We start from the raw sequence: 23,852 nt of genomic DNA, 5'->3' as shown, positions 1-23,852 counted from the left end.
CTCCTTCTCTTACTCTCAGCCGGTGACATCAATCCCAATCCTGGCCCTCCTCACCAACTATTATCCCAACTCTACAGATCTCACCTGACCCTCTGTAACCTCATCACTATTCCTCTACACCCCTCCTCTGCCCTTCTCTTGCGCCCTTTGGAATGCCCGCTCTATCTGCAAAAAACTCCCATATGTTCATAACCTCTTTATCTCACATCACTTCCATCTGCTCGCCATAACAGAAACCTGGCTCTGCCCTGATGACTCTGCTTCAGTCGCAGCCCTCTGCTATGGCGGTTATTTTTTTTTCACATACTCCTTGCCCTGCTGGCCACGAGGGCGGTGTTGGATTACTTCTCTCTCCCTCCTCCAGATTTCAACCCCTTCTTCCACCTCAATCTCACTGTTTTTCCTCCTTTGAAGTCCACTCTATCCGCCTTTTCTCTATCTGCCTCTTCGAATAGCAGTCATTTATCGTCCCCCTCATAAGTCCCTTTGATCCTTTCTCAGTGACTTTGATGCCTGGCTTGCCTTCTTCCATGATCCTTCCTCTCCCTCTCTCATCCTTGGTGACTTTAATATTCCTGCTAATGATCCTTCTTATATTTCCAAGTTACTCGCTTTAACATCCTCCTTTAATCTGCAACTATGCTCCACCTCCCCCACTCATCAAAATGGTCACTGTCTTGATCTTATCTTCTCCTCCAACTGTTCACCCTCTAGTTTCCTTGTCTCTGATCTTCCCCTCTCTGATCAGCATCTTATAACTTTCACACTTAAATCTCCTCCCTCCCAGTCCTGTCCTATCTAATCTAATTTATTTAGGAATCTTCATGGTATTGACCCTTCATCTCTATCCTCCCATGTTTCAAACCTCCTCTCGACTGTGGCACCATCCACGTCTGTCAACGAGGCTGTTTCTTCTTACAACAATACTCTATCCTCTGCCTTAGACACTCTTGCACCTTTGATGACCCGCCCTATAAGGCGTACAAAACCCCAACCTTAGCTGACTTCTAATATCCGCTACCTATGTTCATGTACCCGCTCCGCCGAATGCCTCTGGCGGAAATCTCGGGCCCTTGCTGATTTCTTACACTTTAAGTTCATGCTGACCTCCTTCCAATCTGCTCTTTTACGCGCCAATCAGGATTATTATATCCAACTGACTAACTCTCTTGGCTCTAACCCTTGACTTCTCTTCACCACATTGAACTCTCTCCTCAAGGTGCCCCCTCCCCCAACTCCCCCTTCATTATCTCCTCAGACCCTTGCTGAATTCTTTCACAACAAGGTTCAAAAGATAAACCTTGAATTCTCTACCTCGCCACCTCTCCCTCCGCTAGTCCGTTCCCATCTCTCTCCTTCCCCTCATTCCCTTTCCTCCTTTCCTGAAGTTACTATTGAGGAAACTACACTTCTCCTTTCTTCCTCAAAATGTACCACCTGTTCCTCTGATCCCATTCCCACCCACCTTCTTAATGCCATCTCTCCTGCTCTTATTCCTTTTATCTGTCACATCTCAACCTCTCACTTTCCACTGCGACTGTCTCTGCTGCCTTTAAACATGCTGTGGTCACACCTCTCCTTAAGAAGCCATCACTCGACCCTACTTGTCCCTCTAATTACCGACCCATCTCCCTCCTTCCTTTTCTCTCCAAATTACTTGAGCGTGCTGTTCACCGCTGCTGCCTTGATTTTCTCTCCTCACATGCTATTCTTGACCCACTACAATCTGGTTTTCACCTTCTCCACTCAACCGAAACTGTGCTTACTAAAGTCTCCAATGACCTATTACTGGCTAAATCTAGAGGTCAATATTCCATCCTCATTCTTCTTGATCTTTCCGCTGCTTTTGACACCGGTCGATCACAGCATACTTCTCAATACCCTGTCCTCACTTGGATTCCAAGGCTCTGTCCTTTCCTGGTTCTCTTCCTACCTCTCCCTCCACACCTTTAGTGTTCACTCTGGTGGATCCTCTTCTACTTCTGCCTGTCGGCGTACCTCAGGGTTCTGTTCTTGGTCTCCTCCTCTTTTCTATCTACACTTCTTCCTTTGATTCATTAATCTTATCCCATGGCTTTTCCTACCATCTGTATGCTGATGACTCCCAAATCTACCTTTTGACCCCTGATATCTCACCTTGCATCCAAACCAAAGTTTCAGCGTGCTTGTTTGACATTGCTGTCTGGATGTCTCAAGGCCACCTGACATTAAATATGACCAAAACCGAGCTTCTCTTCCCCTACCTCCCCGCTCCCCCCGTTTTCTATTTCTGTTGATGGCTCTCATTCTCGCTGTCTCCTCAGCTTGAAACCTTGGGGTTATCTTTGACTCTTCTCTCTCCTTCTCTGCTCACATCCAGCAGATCGCTAAGACCTGTCGTTTCTTTATTTACAGCATCCGTAAAATCCGCCCCTTTCTTTCTGAGCACTCTACCAAAACCCTCATCCACACCCTTGTCACCTCTCGTTTGGACTACTGCAATCTGCTTCTTGCTGGCCTCCCACTTAGTCACCTCTCCAGTCGGTTCAAAACTCTGCTGCCCGTCTCGTCTTCCGCTAGGGTCGCTTTACTCATACTACCCCTCTCCTCGCTTCACTGGCTCCCTATCCGTTTTCGCATCCTGTTCAAACTTCTTCTACTAACCTATAAATGTACTCACTCTGCTGCTCCCCAGTATCTCTCCACACTCGTCCTTCCCTACACCCCTTACCGTGCACTCCGTTCCCTGGATAAATCCATCTTATCTGTTCCCTTCTCTGCTACTGCCAACTCCAGACTTCGCTCCTTCTGTCTTGCTGCGCCCTATGCCTGGAATAGACTTCCTGAGCCCCTACGTCTTGCCTCATCCTTGACCATTTTTAAATCTAGATTGAAAGCCCACCTCTTTAACATTGCTTTTGACTCATAACTACTTGTATCCACTCGCCTCCACCTACCCTCCTCTCCTCTTTCCTCTACACATTAATTGATTTGTTTGCTTTATTTTTTGTCTATTAGATTGTAAGCTGTTTGAGCAGGGACTGTCTTCTATGTTTGTGCAGCGCTGCGTACGCTTTGTAGCGCTATAGAAATGCTAAATAGTAGGTGGACACAAACACATGATCTAAATGAGCCCATGTCCCATGTGCCCTAGACCTATGCGTATAGTCTCTCTCACCCGGATGAAGAGATCTCCAGGCGTCCTGCAACCCAAGAGAGGTAACAAATGGCTTTAGAATCCCCTGGATATTCCCACCTGACACCCCCAAATTCCTATGCCCCGTGCAATCTACTTCTGGGTCCATTAAAGCGTTCATATCCCCTGCCAGTATTATCTTCTTGTCCTGATATGGAAGTAAGGATTTTAAAAGATCCGGAAAGAAGTCCGGATCTTGTGGGGTTGGAGCATACACTGATAAATATATTTCCCTCCCTTGTAGACACAGCTTCACCATCAAAAACCTTCCATTGTCATCCTGCTTGATCGTTTCTGAAGAGTAAGTTAGGTGTTTATGCTAAAGAATTGCTATTCTCCCTCTTCTCGCTCCCGAGGCTACATAATCTACCTGCCCCACCCACATCCTCTAACTTTTGATGTTCCTCATCTGACAGTCTGGTTTCTTGTAGGCAGGCAATATCTACCTTGAGCCTGTTTAAATGTGTTAGATTGTTTTTGCATTTTATCGGGGAGGAAATTCCCCCCATGTTCCACGCTAGTATTTTATATTTAGAAGACCCCCATACCTTGTAACTCAACCCAGAAAGTTATTGTTCGATGGTCATCGAGGCCAGGGGCCCAGCCCTTCCCCCAACCTCATTCACTGCGCCTTTCAACTTCCCCACTAACAGAAGGCCATAAAACCCATTGCTGTACCTCACCCTCAGGGTCCAAATTAATGCAGCTCACCCTCCCTCCCACAACCAATCGCCCCCCTCCCTTTGCCTTTCCCTTTAACCCCCTATCCCTACGCACTCTCCCCCTCCATCCCCACACCGTGTGGCCCCTATTCCTCCCATCATCCCCTCCCCCCACAGAAACCTGATACCGACGACACTCCAATGTCATCACGAGAGTCACTCGCATGCTAGGGTCCCCGCTCCCCTCTCTACAACCATAAATTCAACATAATAAACACTAACAAAGCCCCCGTCTACCTCTTGACACGAGAGTCCAAAATAATTACACACTTGGAATCTGGCTTGGTCCGCTCATAGGTGTTCCAGTCCACTAAGTAGAGAACTGTTCGACCACCTCTCTGTTTACAAAGTCTATAGCCAGTTTCTCAGAATCAAGAGTTACATTTTCCTGCCAGGTGAATCTTTAACACCGCTGGATAAGTCAATGTAAAACGAATCTTCTTCTCCACCAGAGTAGAACACACTGGGTGAAAGCGCCTGCATTTCTCCTGTAGGCTTGCTGAGTAATCAGGGAAAATCAAAATTGGGCTGCCTTCATATTTTATGGAATCCCTCTTGGCCTTGTATCCTTGCATGATCTCCTCCTTATGAATGTAATTATGTATTTTTATGATAACAGCCCTCTGCTTCAGCTTCCCTGCTTGCAGCCTCCCGAGTCTGTGGGCTCGTTCTATACAAAAGACTCCGCTGCTGTCGGAGAGCGCAAATTCATTCTGCAGCCATTTTTCCAGCATAGCCCCAAGAGATTTCTCTGGTACCGATTCCAGGAGACCGACAATCCTGACGTTAGAGCGACGCGCTCTGTTCTCCAAATTTTCAATTTTGTCAGATTGCGCTCTGAGTTCGCTTCCAGCTCTTTTAAGTTTGGCATTGTAGCCGTCCACGTGTCCTCTATGTCAGACATCTGTTTTTCCAATTCCAGGGTATGTTTAGATATTTCCGACATATTCGCAACTAGCTTCCCCAATTGGCTTGCCAGCGCCTCGAATTGTGGTTCCAAGACGGTCCCAACTGTTGCTGGCGCTCAGAAAATTCAGCCCGAGGGTCAGACCCAATATCCGCCATTTTGGGCTCCACGGGCGCCGGTGAGAGTTTTCCTTTTTCGACCCTCACATTCCATTTTGAGGTTCTGGTCGGCATTGAGACCAAGAATTGTTCCATACACCCTGGTGCTCACACTTTCAAGCGAAATTCTGGCTCTCCAGAGGGATATGTAGCTGGTTATATTGTAGAGAAAGAGAAGCGGGGACCCCGGAGCTCAGCTGCTACGCTGCCACCATTCTCAATGCATCACGTGACTCCCCTCTAGATCATTTATAAATATGTTAAAAGGCAGTGGTCCCAGCGCAGACCCCTTGGGAACCCCACTATCTACCCTTTTCCATTGAGAATACTTTTAACCCTACTCTGTTTTCTATCCTTTAACCAGTTTTTAATCCACAATAGGACACTACCTCCTATCCCATGTCTTTCCAATTTCTTCTGGAGTCTTTCATGAGGTACGCTATCAACCAGCTCACCTTTATCCACGTTTGTTCACCCCTCCAAAGAAATGTAATAGATTGGTGAGGCAATATCTCCCTTCACTAAAACCATGTTGGCTTTGTCTCAAGATTCCCCAGTTCTGCTCCTGGCTCAGATCACATGGCAGACTGTCAGATGCTTTTCTTCTACGTTAGGGGGGGGGGGGGGGGGCTTCTGTATGCTTATTCTCCAGTTCCTCTTATAGAGAAGACTTTGCTGAAATTCCAGCTAAATCATGGAACTATGATCCTCATAGTTCCTTACTGGCTGAGGCAGATCTGGTTCCCACTTCCAGAGTTAACCTCTGGAGTGTGTATGTGTATGTTAAGCCCTCATCACGCAGAATGAGAGGTCTCTTTTGCGTCCCAGCTTCAAATCCTTAGCCCTCACAGCTTGGATGTTGAGAGCGTAGAACTCAAATCCTTGGTTTTGCCGGAGAGCAACTTCAACTTCTTTAGTACTTCTACACCTTTCCGAGTCTGGTTTGAAAACCAACTCTGTCAGGGTTCATTTCTGTGCAACTTGTTCTTATCACCATGTAAGAGGTAAATCCATCTCTGTTACAAATTTTAGTTGTTTGCTTCGTGTGAACTTTATTAACAAAACCCCCGAAGACCTCTGTGTCATGGGATCTCACCCAGCCAATGAAAGCTCCTTTTTGAGCTGTTTGATTTGTCATCTGAAGTATTTGACCTGGAAAATTGTGTTGTAGTGACAGTCACTTCAGCTCGCAGGGTCAGTGAGCTTCAGGCCATAGTAGCTAATCCACCCTAAATTAAGTTTCACCGCAATAGTATAGTTCTCCATATATTACCCGAGTTATTTCTTAAGGTAATGTCAGAGTTCCATCTTAATCGGTCGTTCTGCCAACATTTTTCCCAAAACAGCATGCCCATCCTGGTGAAAGTGTTTTGCATTACTTGGACTTCAAGCAAGCCTTAGCCTTCTATTGGGAGCGGACTAAGCTCATAGGCCACTCCTTTTTTTTTTTTTTTTTTTTTTTGAACCAAACAGGACAGGGGCTGCTGTCAGCTAGCAGATTGCATCTCCTTTACTTATACCCATGCAGGGTCATGTCAAGGCTCATAATGTCAGAGCCATGACTGTCGGTTGCCCACTTGAGATCAGCCTCCATAGAGATTTGCAAAGCTGTGTCGTGGTCATCTGTCCACACATTCACATTCCAATACCACCTTGAGCAAATACCTGTGACAGCCGATTTGGTCAAACAGTTATGCAGAATTTGATGTCTAGAATCCAACTCCACCCCCTTAGGCCCAGCTTTTCTTTTCTGTTCTGTTCCAGGCTGCCCCTCCACAACTAGGTTGAAATTTTCAGGCTGATTAAATAACAGGATGTTTCAAGCCCCTGTTGTCCTAGAATTGCTGTTTTCAGTAAGCCTGGTAGCTAGGGGTTCTCATCTGATTCAAGGGTGATCTGAGAAATTAGACAGTAAGCCTGACTTCAGTGCTGGGTAAAATAGTGGAAGCTATTATAAAGAATTACAGGACACATAGACATACATGGTTTAATGGGGCAGAGTCAGTATGGGTTCAGCCAAGGGAAGTCTTTCCTCACCAATTTGCTTCTATTTCTTTGAAGGTGCGGATAAAGGTGAGCTGATTGATCGAGAGTATCTAGATTTTCAGAAAGCTTTTGACAAAGTTCCTCATGAGACTCCTGAGAAAATTATTCATGGGATAGGAAGCAATGTCTTTATTATCCAAATTTAATATACCGCCTGGCTTCAACAGATCACAGCAGTTAACAAAAATAAGTTAAAAAAAAAAAAAAAAAAAGGAACTCCAATCTCATTAATAGCATACTCTCAAGACACACACAACCAGAATATTCACAAAAAAGTATTGTCTTCCCATTAACACATTCCTAATAAATCTTAACTTCCTCTTGTTGCCTGTCTAAAATAGAAAAGCATAATTTTGAATTTCCAAGAGTTTAACTCTGCACGTTGTGTGGATTAGGAATTAGTTATTGGACAGAGGGTAGGGTTAAATGGCCATTTTCTCAATGGAGGAGAGTGAATAGTGGAGTGCCATGGGGATCTGCACTGGGACAGCACCCCAATATGCCAACCTTTTTATGGCTGAGCTGGAAGAGACATTTCTGAATACATACCAGACCAAACCCCTAAAATACTGGTACATCGATGACATTTTTATGATTTTGGACCGATGGGGAAGAAACTCTGAAACAATTTTACAATTCCTTCAATACATACCATCCTAAAATCAGATTCAAAATTGACTACTCCCCAGAAAGTTAATTTTTTGGACACCACAGTCTCAATCAGCAATGGATATATACAAACATCCATATACAAGAAACCCACAGACAAATGCAGCTACCTCCAAAACTCCAGCTTCCACCCCTCACATACAAAAAAAAATCCATTATTTACAGCCAAGCCACAGGATACCACCGTATCTGCTCTGACCCAGGGGACAGGGACAGACACCCTTAGACCCTGACTGGATCCTTCAAACAGAAAGGCTACAACCCCAAAATAATCTCCAAGAATATTGCCTCCTCCCTCAAAACACCCAGGGAAAATCTGCTACAGTACAAAGAAAAAAGAAAAAAAAGCCACAGACAGAATCCCCCTTATAGTGACATACAACCTAGAGCTGGAAAAAGTAAGAAAAATCATAAAAGAGCTGCAGCCTCTACTCCAGGAGGATGAATTACTGAAAGAGATATTCCCATCCCCACCAGTGCTGGCCTTCCAACAGCCACCCAACTTAAAACACAAGCTAATTAGAAGTAAGTTCCAAACACAGAGTCAAAAAGAAGAAAATGGCACACATCCTTGCAATATATCCAGCTGCGAACTATGCCGAAACATTTCACAGTACCCCATGGTCATTCACAAAGGAAAAATATTCAACATAAAGGAATCTTTCACATGCTTATCTTCCAATGTGGTATATATCATTCAGTGTAAAAAATGCAACGAGGACTGCTACATTGGAGAAACCAGTCAGATGCTAAAGAAGAGATTTAATTTACATAGACACCACATGAAAAATGCCAGTACTACTAATAAAGATGGCCTGTGGGGCAGCACTTTTTTTTTTTTTTTTTTTTTTTTGTTACATTTGTACCCTGCGCTTTCCCACTCGTGGCAGGCTCAATGCGGCTTATGTATTATATACAGGTACTTATTTGTACCTGGGGCAATGGAGGGTTAAGTGACTTGCCCAGAGTCACAAGGAGCTGCCTGTGCCTGAAGTGGGAATCAAACTCAGTTCCTCAGTTCCCCAGGACCAGAGTCCACCACCCTAACCACTAGGCCACTCCTCCACTTTACAAAACCAGAACACTGTACCAGCGACTTCATGGTAAGAATCTTAAAATGGAACTTTAAAACAATACAGGAACATAAGACCTTTGAAGTCAGAATGATTAAATACTTTGACACCCACTAGACAGGACTTAAAGATCTGGGTTTTCTAGCCCATTGTACTGCTTTTGTCACCCTCCTGTCTCCTTGCATATCTCACCTGTCCCTCTTCCTGTCTCTCACCTATCCACCCCATCCTGTTAGACTGTCACTGAAATGCTTTGATGTTTCACTTATATATACTGTCATCTACCAACATTTGTTTATTTCCGATCTGACGAAGAAGGGCAACCTTCGAAAGCTAATCAAAGAATGTATGTTATGTCCAATAAAAAAGGTATCATCTTATTTTCTTTTCCAAGTTTTGTTTTGTTTTGTTCCTATTGATTAACATATTTATAAATGATCTGGAAATCGGAACGATGGAGGTGATTACATTTGCAGCTGACGCAAAACTATTCAAATTTGTCAAATTCACATGTGGATTGTGAAAAATTGCAGGAAGACCCCTTAGGAAATTGGAAGACTGGGCATTCAAATTGCATTTGTTCACATTTAAATGTCATCTGCCAAGTGATACGCGTTGGAAAGAATCTGAATCATAGTTACCCGATATTAGGGTCCACCTTCAGCATTCTAGAAAAAGATCTAGGTGTCATTGTAGATGGTACGCTGGATTCTGCCCAGTGTGTGGCGGCAGCCAAGAAAGCAAACAGGATGCTAGAAACTGTTAGGAAAAGGATGCAAAACAAGACTTAGAATATTACAGTGCCTCTGTATCACTGCATGGTGCGTCCTCACCTTGAGTATTGCATTGCTGCATGGTGCGACCTCACCTTGAGTATTGCATTCAATTCAGGTCACCGTATTAAAAAAAAAAAAAAAAAAAAAAAGCGGAATTAGAAAAGGTTCAAAGAGCAACCAAAATAATAAAGGGGATAGAACTCTTCTCGTATGTGGAAGGGCTAAAGAAGTTGGGGCTCTTCATTTTGGAAAGGTCCACAAAATCCTGAGTGGTGTAGAACTTTAAAAGTGCACAGACCAGGGGACACACAATGAACTTAAATGAAAATACCATTAAGACAAATAGGAGGTAATATTTTGTCACTCGAAGAATAGTTAAGCTCTGGAACTCGTTGGAGGATGTGGTAATAACAACAATTAGCATATTTGGGTTTAAAAAGGTTTGGAAGAGTTCATAGTCTGTTGAGATGGACTTGGGGGAAGCTACTGCTTGCCCGGGGATTGGTAGCATGGAATGTTGCTACTATTCGAATTTTTGCCAGATACTTGTGACCTGGATTGGCCACAGTTGGAAGCAGGATACTGGGCTAGATGGACCACTGGTCTGACTTGGTATGGCTATTATGTACTTATGCTTGTCCTCGGAGAAAGCAAAGTTAATCACCTGTAGCAGGTGTTCTTCGAGGACAGCAGGCCAAGTGTTCTCGCATACAACTCCAAGGGGAGCTTATATACATGACTGAGGGACCTGTGCTTGCACATTGGGCGGAAAGGCACTTGCGCATACACGGTGGGACGCTGCTAGAAAATTCTATTCTTAGTGCCTACACTGGGATCTGTGGGATGATATCACTCATCTGTGAGAATATTTGGCTCTCTATCCTTAAAGGAACACCTGCTACAAGGTGAGTAACTTTGCTTTACTGGACAGTATTATAAAATTTTCCATTAAGTCATCTGTGGGGGTAGGGGCACACCATGGGGAGACCACTGCACATCTGAGAATATATCCTGTTGTCTTCAGAGAGCTGTTACAGGTGGGTAACTGTTGTAGCTGTAAATGTGGAGCTCATAATACCATGTAGTTGAGTTGCTTTTTTATTTTTTGGCTCTGTGTAGTCTGTGGACTTCTATACAGCATGTGGTGATTTTGTTTTTAGGATATGAAGTTGGATGTAAAGTATTGGCTATTTCAGTTTTCGGGGTGTTTGCAGAAGCCCTTGCCTGTCTTCTCTAACAGTTACTGCTGGTGTTTGAGGAATCTTACCTTTTGTACTAAGTTGCTACATCAATTAAAAATAGGTTTTAAATTGGGAATGTTGCTAAACTTTAGAAATGCAGTATAAACAGACTTAGAATCTAAATAGTGTGAATTAACCAGTATGAGTCTCTTACAGGTAAAAATGTTGTTCATCAGTTGTCAGTAACGCTGGAAGATTTGTATAATGGTGCAACAAGGAAACTGGCCCTACAAAAGAATACCATCTGTGACAAATGTGAAGGTATGTGATTGCAGTGTATGTTCTGGCACATTTTAGCCTTTACCATGGGGAGAGTATGAGATCAAAATGAGGGGGAAGAAGGGTTTTTGGGCATCTGTTGAACCTTTTTTAATTAAAACAAAACAAACTTTTATGTTGTCTTATATAACTCTTGCTTTTTTAAATTTAATTTTCACAGATAGGGGATTGCTTTATAATCACAGTAAAAGGTGGTAGACTTGCATTGTTCTGCCTTGCAAGGCACCCAGAGCTGCACCTGCAACTTTGTACAGGTTACACTTGGTTGTGATGTCAGCATTTAATTACTTAGGCAATTGGCAATTTCATTTATGTAGCTTTGCACTATTCCCAGAACCTTTGGGATAGTGGTGTCCAATCTGCAGGTGGAGATAGAAAATACTGAGGAGCTGCACTGGATGCCAAGAGATGTCTTGGCTCAGTTTTCAGTTCTGTCTCCATACTTTTTAACCTCTGCTTCTGATTTTGCTCCTGATCTAGTTGGTCATCTAGTTCCCAGTTGAGCTTTGCAGGTGGCTTGAGTTTGCAGTGTCGTATCTGGAGGTCTTTACATCCAGGGCTGGTCTTAGCAAGTGCGGGGCCCTGTGCAGACCAATTTGGTGGGGCCCCACCCTAGCCCCTCCCCCCTCCCCCCCTCCCCCCCTCCCCAGAAATTCAGTTCAAGTCCACTACAAGTAGTAGTTCCAATTTTCATAACAAAGGAGAATAAAGGAAAAAATACTAAGAAAAGATCCAGTACTTTCAAATTCCCCTATTTTTTAATTTAAAAAGGTTCCTTGGAAATGGATTTTATATGTGCTCTTTTCCTCTCCTAAGCTGTTAGAGAAACGCCCCTCTTTCTTGAGGCTACAATGCTATTTGCTTTGGAAACTCAAATTCTCCTAAATACACATGATCTGGCCAGCTTAGCAAGTACCTTTAGATGGACAATTTTTAGTCTGCCCACTTGGGATTCTTTAGGTTTTCAATAACTTTGGGCAAATTAACAGTAAAGTCTGACACTACTAGCTTTCTCCACTTGCCCCTGTTCCCACCCCTCACATACATGCACCACTTTAGCTAACCTCTTGATCTTTTCCTGTCACTGCCCTTCATAAAACACTGAATTTTGACTTAATCACTGATGGGAGAATAATAGACTACTGCAATAGTATTTACCTTTAAAATGGTACAAAATGGGTTTGAAACTTCCTTCTTCCTTTATAAGAAAAACTATCATCATACCTGGCTTGCCTTTGAATGGCAGTGGTACAAACTTGCTCGAGCTCCACTTGTCTTTATTTTTAAGTCGCACTCACTCGCACACCGGCTCACCTCCGACCAGGCTCCAGGCAGCTTTCCCGCTCAGTGACTCCCGCCCGCCAAACAGGAAATACCTCATCAGAAGGCGGGACATTGAGCGGGAAGTGAAACGCTGGGGTGAGCTGTCGCTGCAACTCTCTGTCGGGAGCTGGGGCCGTCGCGCTGGCGCTGCAACTGTCTGTCTGGTCCGTTGGTGCAACTGTTGGGGTCCGGGGAGGCAGGAGGCTGCTGACGGCGGGCTCAGCGGGGGGTGGGCACTGTGCCGCAACGTGGTGGGAGCGGAGCGGCAGCGGCGGCCGAGCGGGATCATGATGCGGTCGTCCAAGCGGGGGTCGGTCGGAGTGAGGCAGAGTTGAGGCGCACCGCCCTATGCAGCCGCCTTGGTCGCCTCTGCCTAAGACCGGTCCTGTTTACATCCCTGTCTGTGGTGCCCTGTAAATTTACTTCTCTTCCTTCACCTCTCCTTGGTTTCTGGTAGAGCTCTCCTTGGTTTCCAGTACAATAACCTGGAGAGCATGGGACAGGGTATCAACCGTAAGCCTTTCTCATCTATGGTAAGACTGAGCGTTGGGGGGAGCAGCCAGCTTGGAGGGCTGCAAGTTCTACTTAGTGTAGTGGAGGATTCTGACTCGCTGTGCTGGTGACAGCCGGGGTGAATGGCGACTCCCACAGAGACAATTAAAAAAGTAAGATAAATATGAAAATGGAGATCTTGATGTATTGCTGTTTTGTTGTAATTGTCATTTTGTAATATTGTCAGTGTGCCTACTGTAAGCCACCTAGAACACTATGGATTGAGTTAGGGTATCAGTATTTTAAATATGTTAAGTTGTGTTCCCACTATGGGACCCACTGCATGGTGTTGGGGCACTGCAGTGCGTGCAAGCCAGGAATCCCACGGGATGCAGACAGACGGTGACAGCACATTTAAGGATTCAGTGCAACATCCAAATATGTTGGAGGCTTTGGGCTCTCCGGCAGAGTCAGTGCGCAGTTTGATGCAGGAGAGCATGGGAAGGGGCATCATTTTGTTGGGGCTAACTGACATTGAGGAGCAGCTTCTGGTTGATCAGCACAGAGCACAGCTGTCATTCCTTAGCGTCCGCAGCAGATGAATTCAGACACTAGTGGGGTGTCCATCTACCAGTAGGTGGAGATAAAGAGCGCTGAAGTGAGCTGCTTTATAGGATGGAATGCTATCTCCAGCAGGCGGATGGCTGGTCTCATCAGGTTATAGCTCCTATTCTGGGTCTCCAAGTTTAGTAGAGCTAGAGGGTGTGCGGCTGAGCGGTGCCGCCTTTGGGGAGAGGGGATACACCTGGTAATCCCAATTTCCTTCCCCACCGTCTGCCTCTCCTGCCCATTTCTGTTCTCCTTCCTCTGAGCTGGGGAACTTAAACTTTAAACTTAAAAAAAAAAACAACAACCTGGTGCCCCTAGTATCAGGGCTGTAGAGGGAGAGGATGGATGTATGTCTGTGGCTACAGTGGGGGACAGGACTGCTGTCAGTGCCCTGGGGTGAGTCTGCCCTTTCCTTGTTTATTGCTTCCCACGTTTTTATTTTCCATTAAAAAAAAAAAAAACCCCCAAACAAACAGAGGCAAGGTGCACGCTGCCTCCGCGATTGAATGTGACCTGTAGTGTTGATTTTCTTTTCCTGACAGGATGGGCTTTCTTCCCTGCTTTCTGTTCAGTGATAGGTATATATATATTTTTTTCCTCTTGGCAGCTGTTCCGGGGGTGAGGATGCTATTTAAAAAAAAAAAAAAAAAAAAAAAAAGCTTGCAGAGTGGGTGATCTGGCTCAGTTGTTGGGGTTCTGTCATCCTTTGCCACTGTCTGCTTGAGGCAGTTAGGGCTGTGTAGCGGTTGGAGTTTCTGGGGTTAAGTTTATAGGATGCTCACTCTTGTCATTACAGTGGAAGGCAGTTTTTATGACCGGTTGCCTGGGACTTTCTCTTTGGCCTATATCAAGCATTGTATGATCTGTGGGATGCTTTTTGGGTGCCTCAGCCAGTTTTTTGGGGACGCAGAGCTTTCCTGGTTTGGAGTGTTGGTGGCATGTATTTCGCACCCTTTCTCTCTTTCTCGCCTAGTGCTGGGCTAGCTGCGTTTGTCCATGTTGGCTTTGTTGGTGGCAGCGGTCCCTAGCAGCTGCTGCTTGGCGTGAGCTCTTGCTCGTCAACTTAGTTCTTTTTCCTGGCCGTTTGTTTCTCCTTGTTTGGAGGGGGCACTTGGAGCACCCTCCCCTCCCCTTTTTTTTTTGTTGAGCAGCGATGCCTCAAAAAAAAAACCATAGGTAGTGCAGGCACACATCCTTTGGGACTCCTATGGTACCCCAAGGACAGGGGGTTTCCCTCCATCTTGGGGCTCTGGACTCCCATCATACTGTGGGAGTTTGGATTTGGGAACAGGTGATCACTTTCCAGGTTTCTCTTAGTATTGCCTAGTCTCTTGGTTACATCTGGTGTGTGCGGTATTCCTTTCTCAGAATCTTTACAAAGGAGTTTGGTCTCGGGTCTCGCTTGGGCTCCTGGCCCCTTGGTTAAGAGGCAAATGTTTCAGATTAAATTCTTTTGAGGCTACTGCACTTTGCATCATTCCCTGCTCTGGTTTTTTTCCTGGTGCTGTGGTCAGTGCTTTGTGAAGCACATTCTGGGAAGTGGCTGGACTGCTCTTGAAGGTCCAGTCCCAGGCTAGTTGGGGGTCTGTTGAGGCTCCGTTTCAACTGGGGTATGTTTTCCCTTCTCACATTGTTTGCCTTAACCAGCTATTCATACTTTGGCTGAGGCAGCTGCCATTTTGCTCCACAGTGTTGGTTTTCTATAGTAGCTCTGCTCACTGGCACTGAATTAGACTCTCTGCATGTAGGGTCACTTCAAACTCTTTGCACTTTTGCACCCTTTTCCTGGTTATAGAAAGCTAGCACTTTTGTGGAGCTCCTTCATTGGGAAAGCATGGCTTCATGGTTCAGGCAGCCAGATGAGTGGACATGAGATCCAGGGTTGCTTGTTCCAGTCCTGTTGTGACTTGCCATTATCAGTGAACATGGTACAAGCAGCCATATTCTGCTACTCCATCTAGCTCTGGCTCTCTACCAGAAGGTTTTCTTTCAGCACTGCTCAGGCCTGCCTGCACCTGGGCATATGCGCTATACTAGCACCCTCCACCCCACCGACTGGGTCCCACTTGCCTCTGGGCGAGTCTCCCACTCAAGTTTATTCCCCAGCTTTTTCAAGGTTACTGGGGCCACACTTTCCAGGGGTCCCACAGTTCCTGGGAAGCATCCACAGACCCAACACACAAACCACCAGAATTCTTAGTCAGTACAACAGAACAAGCTTTGTCACATAATTAGAACAGTGAACCATAAACGGATGGAAAAGTAACAGGCAATAACAAGTAACTGAATAAGGATCAATATTAAAACTGTCAATACTTTTTCACTACCTGGATAGCGCCTGGGGAGTTTCAGGCTAACTACTCACAAGCTTACCTCACAGCTCGGGCGGGAAAAAATGGTCACTTAACAGCTTAAACATTTTCAGAGGATAAGCACTCTTTAGATCCGTATCGTTTGATCTGGCATTTATGCCCAAGTTTAAAAACAAAAAACAGAGTTTTGTGGAGCGCGAGTTGTGCTCCACTGCGCACATGCAAGTGCGTTCCTGCCTGCTGTGAGAACGCGGTTTTCTCGGCATGAAGAGAAGCTGCGCTTTTTCAGTGTCTCATATGTCTGGGTTTTGAGCTTTTGAGTGCTTTTGGCCTTTTTTTTTTTTTTTTTTTTTTTTTTTTTCCAAATCTTTTTTGGCCTCTTTTTTGCCCGTGTTTGTTTATTTTATTTTTGAACATGGGCAACCTTTAGGCCCAGACTCTGGTCAGGAACCCCCTTTTATTCGTGCCTTTGCCCCATTTATGTTCCAGTAATTTTTATTGATGACTACATAGATCAGGCGTGGATGCTGTTCAAAAACACCATCCTAGAAGTACAGGACAAATATATTCTGCGTATTAGAAAAAGAGGCAAAAAGACCAAACGTCTGCTGGCGTGGCTAAACAGTAAGGTAAAGGAAACTATTAGAGCCAAAAACAATCCTTCAGAAAATGGAGAAGGGAACCGACTAAAGACAATAAGATAAAACATAAGGAATGTCAAGCCAAATGCAAAAAGGAGATATGGAGGGCTAAGAAGGACTTTGAAAAAAAGTTAGCGTTAGAAGCAAAAACACATAGCTAATTTTTTTTAGGTATATTAAAAGCAGGAAGCCGGCTAAAGAGTTGGTAGGACCGCTGAAGACAAAGCCGTAGTGGAGAAATTAAATGAATTCTTTGCTTCGGTCTTCACCGAGGAGGATTTGGGAGGGATACTGGTGCCGTAAAAAGGTATTTGCAGCAGACTAGTCAAAGACTAAATGATTTCTCTGTAAACTTGGAGGATGTAATGGGGCAGTTCTGCAAACTGAAAAGTAGTAAATCACCAGGACCAGATGGTATTCATCCCAGAGTATTAGTAGAGCTGAAAAATGAACTTGTGGAGCTACTGGTAGTAATATGCAATTTATCCCTAAAAACAGGTGTGGTACCGAAAGATTGGAGGGTGGCCAATGTAATACTGATTTTTAAAAGGGTTCCAGAGGAGATCTGGGAAAGTTTAGACCGGTGAGTCTGATATTGGTGCCGGGAAAAATGGAGGAGGCTATTAAGAATAAAATTACAGAGCACATACAAAAGCATGGGCTACTGAGACAGCACGGATTTAGTGAAGGGAAGTCTTGCCTCACAAATCTACTGCATTTTTTCAAGGGGGTGAACAAACATGTGGACAAAGGGGAGCCAGGTGGCTTTTGTATATCTAGATTTTCAGAAGGCGTTTGACAAAGTGCCTCATGAAAGACTCCAAAGGAAACTGGAGTCATGGGATCGGAGGTAGTGTATTATTATGGATTAAGAGCTTGTTAAAAGATAGGAAGCAAAGAGTAGGGTTGATTGGTCATTATTCTCGATGGAGAAGGGTAGTTAGTGGGATCCCTCATGGGTCTGTGCTGGGACCGCTGCTTTTTAACATATTTATAAATGACCTAGAGATGGGAGTAACCAGTGAGGTAATTAAATTTGCAGATGACACAAAATTATTCAGGGTCATCTCGTCGCAGGAGGAGTGTGAAAGATTACAAGAAGACCTCATGAGACTGGGGGATTGGGCGTCCAAATGGCAGATGAAGTTCAGTGTTGACAAGTGCAAAGTGATGCATGTGAGAAGGAGGAACCCGAATTACAGCTATGTCATGCAAGGTTCCACTTTAGGAGTTACGGACCAAGAAAGGGATCTGGGAGTCATCATGGATAGGATGTTGAAATCTTCAGCTCAATGTGCTGCGGTGGCTAAGAAGGCGAACAGAATGTTGATTCTCCGGGGACAAGCAGGCTGGTATTCTCACGTGTGGGTGATGTCACGTCGGCCCCCAGAGGATTTTCAGCAAAAAAAATCTCCAGAAGTCTCTTCTGGAGCGTTCCACCGCGCGTGGCATTCGTACTGCCCATGCGCGCACGTAGTTTCCCGCCTGTCGCGTGGTCATGCTCCTCAGTTTCTTCTTTTGCGCATCTGAGGAGACACGGAGTTCTTTTGAGCGCTTCGCGTTTCCTTTGCCTCTCGGAGTGTGTGAAGTTTCTTCTCTTTCTTCTTCGGAAGAGTGTTTAATTTGTTCTATACGGGGAAAAAATTTTTTAACCTTATTTTCTAGTTTCTTTATGCCTTCTTGATAAGTTTCCTTTATTTTTCGTTGCGACCGCTGTTAGGTCGCTCGGTCAGGTTGTTTCTTTTTTTTGTCTGTTTTTCTGACACAATCGCGCCTTTTGATTTCGCGGAGGCTGTTTTCCCCGCCATGTCATCGAAGACGCCTAGCGGCTTCAAACCATGCGCCCGCTGCAACCGGACCATCTCTGGCACTGATCCGCACTCCTGGTGCCTTCAGTGTCTTGGGCCCGACCATCACCCGGAGAGCTGTAAGTTGTGTCTTCAGATGAAGAAACGCACCCAGCTCTCGAGGGTACCAGAGGTTCTCCGAGGACAAGCAGGCTGCTTGTTCTCACGACTGGGTGACGTCCGCGGCAGCCCCCACCAACCGGAAGAAGCCCCGGTCACTCCCTCTGCCCATGGCCCTCTGGACCAAACCCTGTCCGACCCGGCCCCTCGAGACCGAGGGGGATCGACCTCCTCCTCCTCCGTTCCACCTGGCGCCGATGACGGGCACAGCAAAAAAACAGAAAAAGCACCGTCATCGGTCCCCATCGGTGCGCCCGGCCCTCGGTGCCGGAGAGGAGTCGACGCCGAAGCGTCCACGTCGAGAGGAGAGGTACCCCTTGGTAGTGGAGGTACCAACGCGTCAGGGTCCCAGCACTTCGGTGCAGTCTCCTGGACCCGAGCAGCTTCCGGCACCGATGCCTCTACCGGCCCCCCCCGTCTTTCCCGACAGCGGGCCTGGACGAGTGCCTCCGAGCCATCCTTACATAAGTACATAAGTAGTGCCATACTGGGAAAGACCAAAGGTCCATCTAGCCCAGCATCCTGTCACCGACAGTGGCCAATCCAGGTCAAGGGCACCTGGCACGCTCCCCAAACGTAAAAACATTCCAGACAAGTTATACCTAAAAATGCGGAATTTTTCCAAGTCCATTTAATAGCGGTCTATGGACTTGTCCTTTAGGAATCTATCTAACCCCTTTTTAAACTCCGTCAAGCTAACCGCCCGTACCACGTTCTCCGGCAACGAATTCCAGAGTCTAATTACACGTTGGGTGAAGAAAAATTTTCTCCGATTAGTTTTAAATTTACCACACTGTAGCTTCAACTCATGCCCTCTAGTCCTAGTATTTTTGGATAGCGTGAACAGTCGCTTCACATCCACCCGATCCATTCCACTCATTATTTTATACACTTCTATCATATCTCCCCTCAGCCGTCTCTTCTCCAAGCTGAAAAGCCCTAGCCTTCTCAGCCTCTCTTCGTAGGAAAGTCGTCCCATCCCCACTATCATTTTCGTCGCCCTTCGCTGTACCTTTTCCAATTCTACTATATCTTTTTTGAGATACGGAGACCAGTACTGAACACAATACTCCAGGTGCGGTCGCACCATGGAGCGATACAACGGCATTATAACATCCGCACACCTGGACTCCATACCCTTCCTAATAACACCCAACATTCTATTCGCTTTCCTAGCCGCAGCAGCACACTGAGCAGAAGGTTTCAGCGTATCATCGACGACGACACCCAGATCCCTTTCTTGATCCGTAACTCCTAACGCGGAACCTTGCAAGACGTAGCTATAATTCGGGTTCCTCTTACCCACATGCATCACTTTGCACTTGTCAACATTGAACTTCATCTGCCACTTGCACGCCCATTCTCCCAGTCTCGCAAGGTCCTCCTGTAATCGTTCACATTCCTCCTGCGACTTGACGACCCTGAATAATTTTGTGTCATCGGCGAATTTAATTACCTCACTAGTTATTCCCATCTCTAGGTCATTTATAAATACATTAAAAAGCAATGGACCCAGCACAGACCCCTGCGGGACCCCACTAACTACCCTCCTCCACTGAGAATACTGGCCACGCAATCCTACTCTCTGCTTCCTATCTTTCAACCAGTTCTTAATCCATAATAATACCCTACCTCCGATTCCATGACTCTGCAATTTCTTCAGGAGTCTTTCGTGCAGCACTTTGTCAAACGCCTTCTGAAAATCCAGATATACAATATCAACCGGCTCCCCATTGTCCACATGTTTGCTTACCCCCTCAAAAAAATGCATTAGATTGGTGAGGCAAGACTTCCCTTCACTAAATCCGTGCTGACTTTGTCTCATCCGGGGATCCTGGAAGGGCTGCCGTTGACTGTGGCGCCGGTGAGCTCTAGCCCGGTGCCGAGGCCTTCGACACTGCCGCCGCTTGCGGTGCCGGTCTCGACCGCCACGCAGGTGGAGTCGATGGAGGGAGCTTCGTCCCCGCCGGCGCGGGAGTCCACCACTCGATGACACCAAGGCCTCGGTGCCTCGACGTCGAGCCGGGCCCGGTTAAGGATTCAGCTACATGAGCTTATGTCCGATACCGAGGAAGAGGCCTCGTGGGGGGAAGAGGAGGACCCCAGATATTTCTCCTCAGAGGAGTCTCTGGGCCTCCCCTCTGACCCAACGCCTTCACCGGAGAGGAAGCTCTCGCCTCCTGAGAGCCTCTCCTTTGCCTCCTTTGTTAGGGATATGTCTATATGCATTCCCTTCCCAGTGGTCTCTGTGGACGAGCCGAGGGCTGAGATGCTCGAGGTCCTCGACTATCCATCACCACCTAGAGAGTCCTCCACGGTGCCGTTGCACAATGTTCTCAAAGAGACACTGCTTCGGAACTGGATGAGACCATTATCTAATCCCACCATTCCCAAGAAAGCAGAGTCCCAGTACAGAATCCACTCGGACCCAGAGTTAATGCGGCCCCAATTGCCCCATGACTCGGCGGTCGTGGATTCTGCTCTCAAGAGGGCACGGAGTTCGAGGGATACCGCCTCGGCGCCCCCGGGGCGGGAGTCTCGCACTCTGGACTCGTTTGGGAGGAAGGCCTACCAATCTTTCATGCTCGTGACCCGCATCCAATCTTACCAGCTCTACACGAGCATCCACATGCGGAACACTGTGAAGCAACTGGCGGACCTGGTTGATAAGCTCCCGCCGGAGCAGTCCAGGCCTTATCAGGAGGTGGTCAGGCAGCTGAAGGTGTGCAGAAAGTTCCTGTCCAGGGGTATATAAGACACCTGTGACGTGGCATCTCATGCTGCGGCCCAAGGTATAGTGATGTGCAGGCTCTCATGGCTGCGTGCCTCTGACCTGGACAACCGCACCCAGCAGAGACTGGCCGACGTCCCTTGCCGGGGGGATAATATTTTTGGCGAGAAGGTCGAGCAGCTGCTGGACCAACTGCATCAGCGGGAAACCGCCCTCGACAAGCTCTCCCACCGGGCGCCTTCAGCATCCACCTCAGCAGGTGGACGTTTTTCCCGGGCCCGGCAGGCTGCACCCTATGCTTTTGCCAAGTGTAGGTACACCCAGCCGGCCCGAATGCCTCGACAGGCACAGGGACAGCTCCAGCGCACTTGTTCTCGTCAACAGCGTGCGCCTAAGCAGCCCCCTGTGCCTCCACAGCAAAAGCCGGGGACGGGCTTTTGACTGGATCCACGGGAACATAGCCGCCCTCAAAGTGTCCGTGCCGGACGATCTGCCGGTCGGAGGGAGGTTAAAATTTTTTCACCAAAGGTGGCCTCTCATAACCTCCGACCAGTGGGTTCTCCAAATAGTGCGGTGCGGATACGCCCTAAATTTGGCCTCCCTTACACCAAATTGTCCTCCGGGAGCCCAATCCTTCAGCTCCCATCACAAGCAGGTATTTGCAGAGGAACTCTCCGCCCTTCTCAGCGCCAATGCGGTCGAGCCCGTACCACCCGGGCAGGAAGGGCAGGGATTCTATTCCAGGTACTTCCTTGTGGAAAAGAAAACAGGGGGGATGCGTCCCATCCTAGACCTAAGGGCCCTGAACAAATATCTGGTCAAAGAAAAGTTCAGGATGCTTTCCTTGGGCACCCTTCTGCCAATGATTCAGAAAAACGATTGGCTATGTTCCCTGGATTTAAAGGACGCATACACTCACATCCCGATACTGCCAGCTCACAGACAGTATCTCAGATTCCGCCTGGGCGCACGGCACTTTCAGTATTGTGTGCTGCCCTTTGGGCTCGCCTCTGCCCCACGGGTGTTTACAAAGTGCCTCGTGGTGGTGGCGGCGTATCTACGCAAGCTGGGAGTGCACGTGTTCCCATATCTCGACGATTGGCTGGTCAAGAACACCTCGGAGGCAGGAGCCCTCCGGTCCATGCATTGCACTATTCAACTCCTGGAGCTGCTGGGGTTTGTGATAAATTACCCAAAGTCCCATCTCCAGCCAACCCAGTCTCTGGAATTCATAGGAGCTCTGCTGAATACCCAGACGGCTCAGGCCTTCCTTCCCGAAGCGAGGGCCAACAACCTCCTGTCCCTGGCTTCACAGACCAGAGCGTCTCAGCAGGTCACAGCTCAGCAGATGTTGAGACTTCTGGGTCATATGGCCTCCACAGTCCATGTGACTCCCATGGCTCGTCTTCACATGAGATCTGCTCAATGGACCCTAGCTTCCCAGTGGTTCCAAGCCACCGTGAATCTAGAGGATGTCATCCGCCTCTCCACCAGTTTCCGCACTTCACTGCTCTGGTGGACCATTCGGACCAATTTGACCCTGGGATGTCCATTCCAAATTCCACAGCCCACGAAAGTGCTGACGACGGATGCATCTCGCCTGGGGTGGGGAGCTCATGTCGATGGGCTCCATACCCAGGGTCTGTGGTCCCTCCAGGAAAAGGATCTGCAGATCAACCTCCTGGAGCTCCGAGCGATCTGGAACGCACTGAAGGCTTTCAGAGATCGGCTGTCCTGCCAAATTATCCAAATTCGGACAGACAATCAGGTTGCAATGTATTACACCAACAAGCAGGGGGGCACCGGATCTCGCCCCCTGTGTCAAGAAGCCGTCGGGATGTGGCGTTGGGCCTGCCAGTTCGGCATGCTTCTCCAAGCCACATACCTGGCAGGTTTAAACAACAGTCTGGCCGACAGACTGAGCAGAGTCATGCAACCGCACGAGTGGTCGCTCCATTCCAGAGTGGTACGCAAGGTCTTCCGAGAGTGGGGCACCCCCTCGGTGGACCTTTTCGCCTCTCAGACCAACCACAAGCTGCCTCTGTTCTGTTCCAGACTTCAGGCACACGGCAGGCTAGCATCGGATGCTTTTCTCCTTCATTGGGGGACCGGCCTCCTGTATGCTTATCCTCCCATACCTTTGGTGGGGAAGACCTTACTGAAGCTCAAGCAAGACCGCGGCACCATGATTCTGATAGCGCCCTTTTGGCCCCGTCAGATCTGGTTCCCTCTTCTTCTGGAGTTGTCCTCAGAAGAACCGTGGAGATTGGAGTGTTTTCTGACTCTCATTTCGCAGAACGACGGAGCGTTGCTGCACCCCAACCTTCAGTCCCTGGCTCTCACAGCCTGGATGTTGAGGGCGTAGACTTCACTGCGTTGGGTCTGTCTGAGGGTGTCTCCCGTGTCTTGCTTGCCTCTAGGAAGGATTCCACTAAAAAGAGTTACTTTTTCAAGTGGAGGAGGTTTGTCGTTTGGTGTGAGAGCAATGCCCTAGAACCTCATTCTTGTCCTGCACAGAACCTTCTTGAATACCTTCTGCACTTATCAGAGTCTGGCCTCAAGACCAACTCAGTAAGGAATCACCTTAGTGCGATTAGTGCTTACCATTATCGTGTGGAAGGTAAAGCCATCTCTGAAGAGCCTTTAGTCGTTCGATTCATGAGAGGCTTGCTTTTGTCAAAGCCCACTATCAAGCCGCCTACAGTGTCATGGGATCTCAACGTCGTCCTCA

The 23,852-nt window shown here is 47.2% G+C and overlaps 1 protein-coding gene across 1 annotated transcript in view; it reads left to right on the top strand.

The window, feature by feature from the left end:
- The window catches only part of DNAJA1 (DnaJ heat shock protein family (Hsp40) member A1), a 223,808-nt gene that overhangs the window by 129,597 nt on the left and 70,359 nt on the right, over positions 1-23,852 (top strand). The window contains 1 exon segment of the mRNA XM_030194332.1: positions 10,924-11,032. Coding sequence (XP_030050192.1) covers positions 10,924-11,032 — 109 coding nt within the window.

The sequence above is a fragment of the Microcaecilia unicolor genome, chromosome 2 (assembly GCF_901765095.1).
Source record: "Microcaecilia unicolor chromosome 2, aMicUni1.1, whole genome shotgun sequence".
In the NCBI taxonomy this organism is placed as follows: domain Eukaryota; kingdom Metazoa; phylum Chordata; class Amphibia; order Gymnophiona; family Siphonopidae; genus Microcaecilia; species Microcaecilia unicolor.
This window is presented reverse-complemented; position numbering and strand designations above follow the sequence as displayed.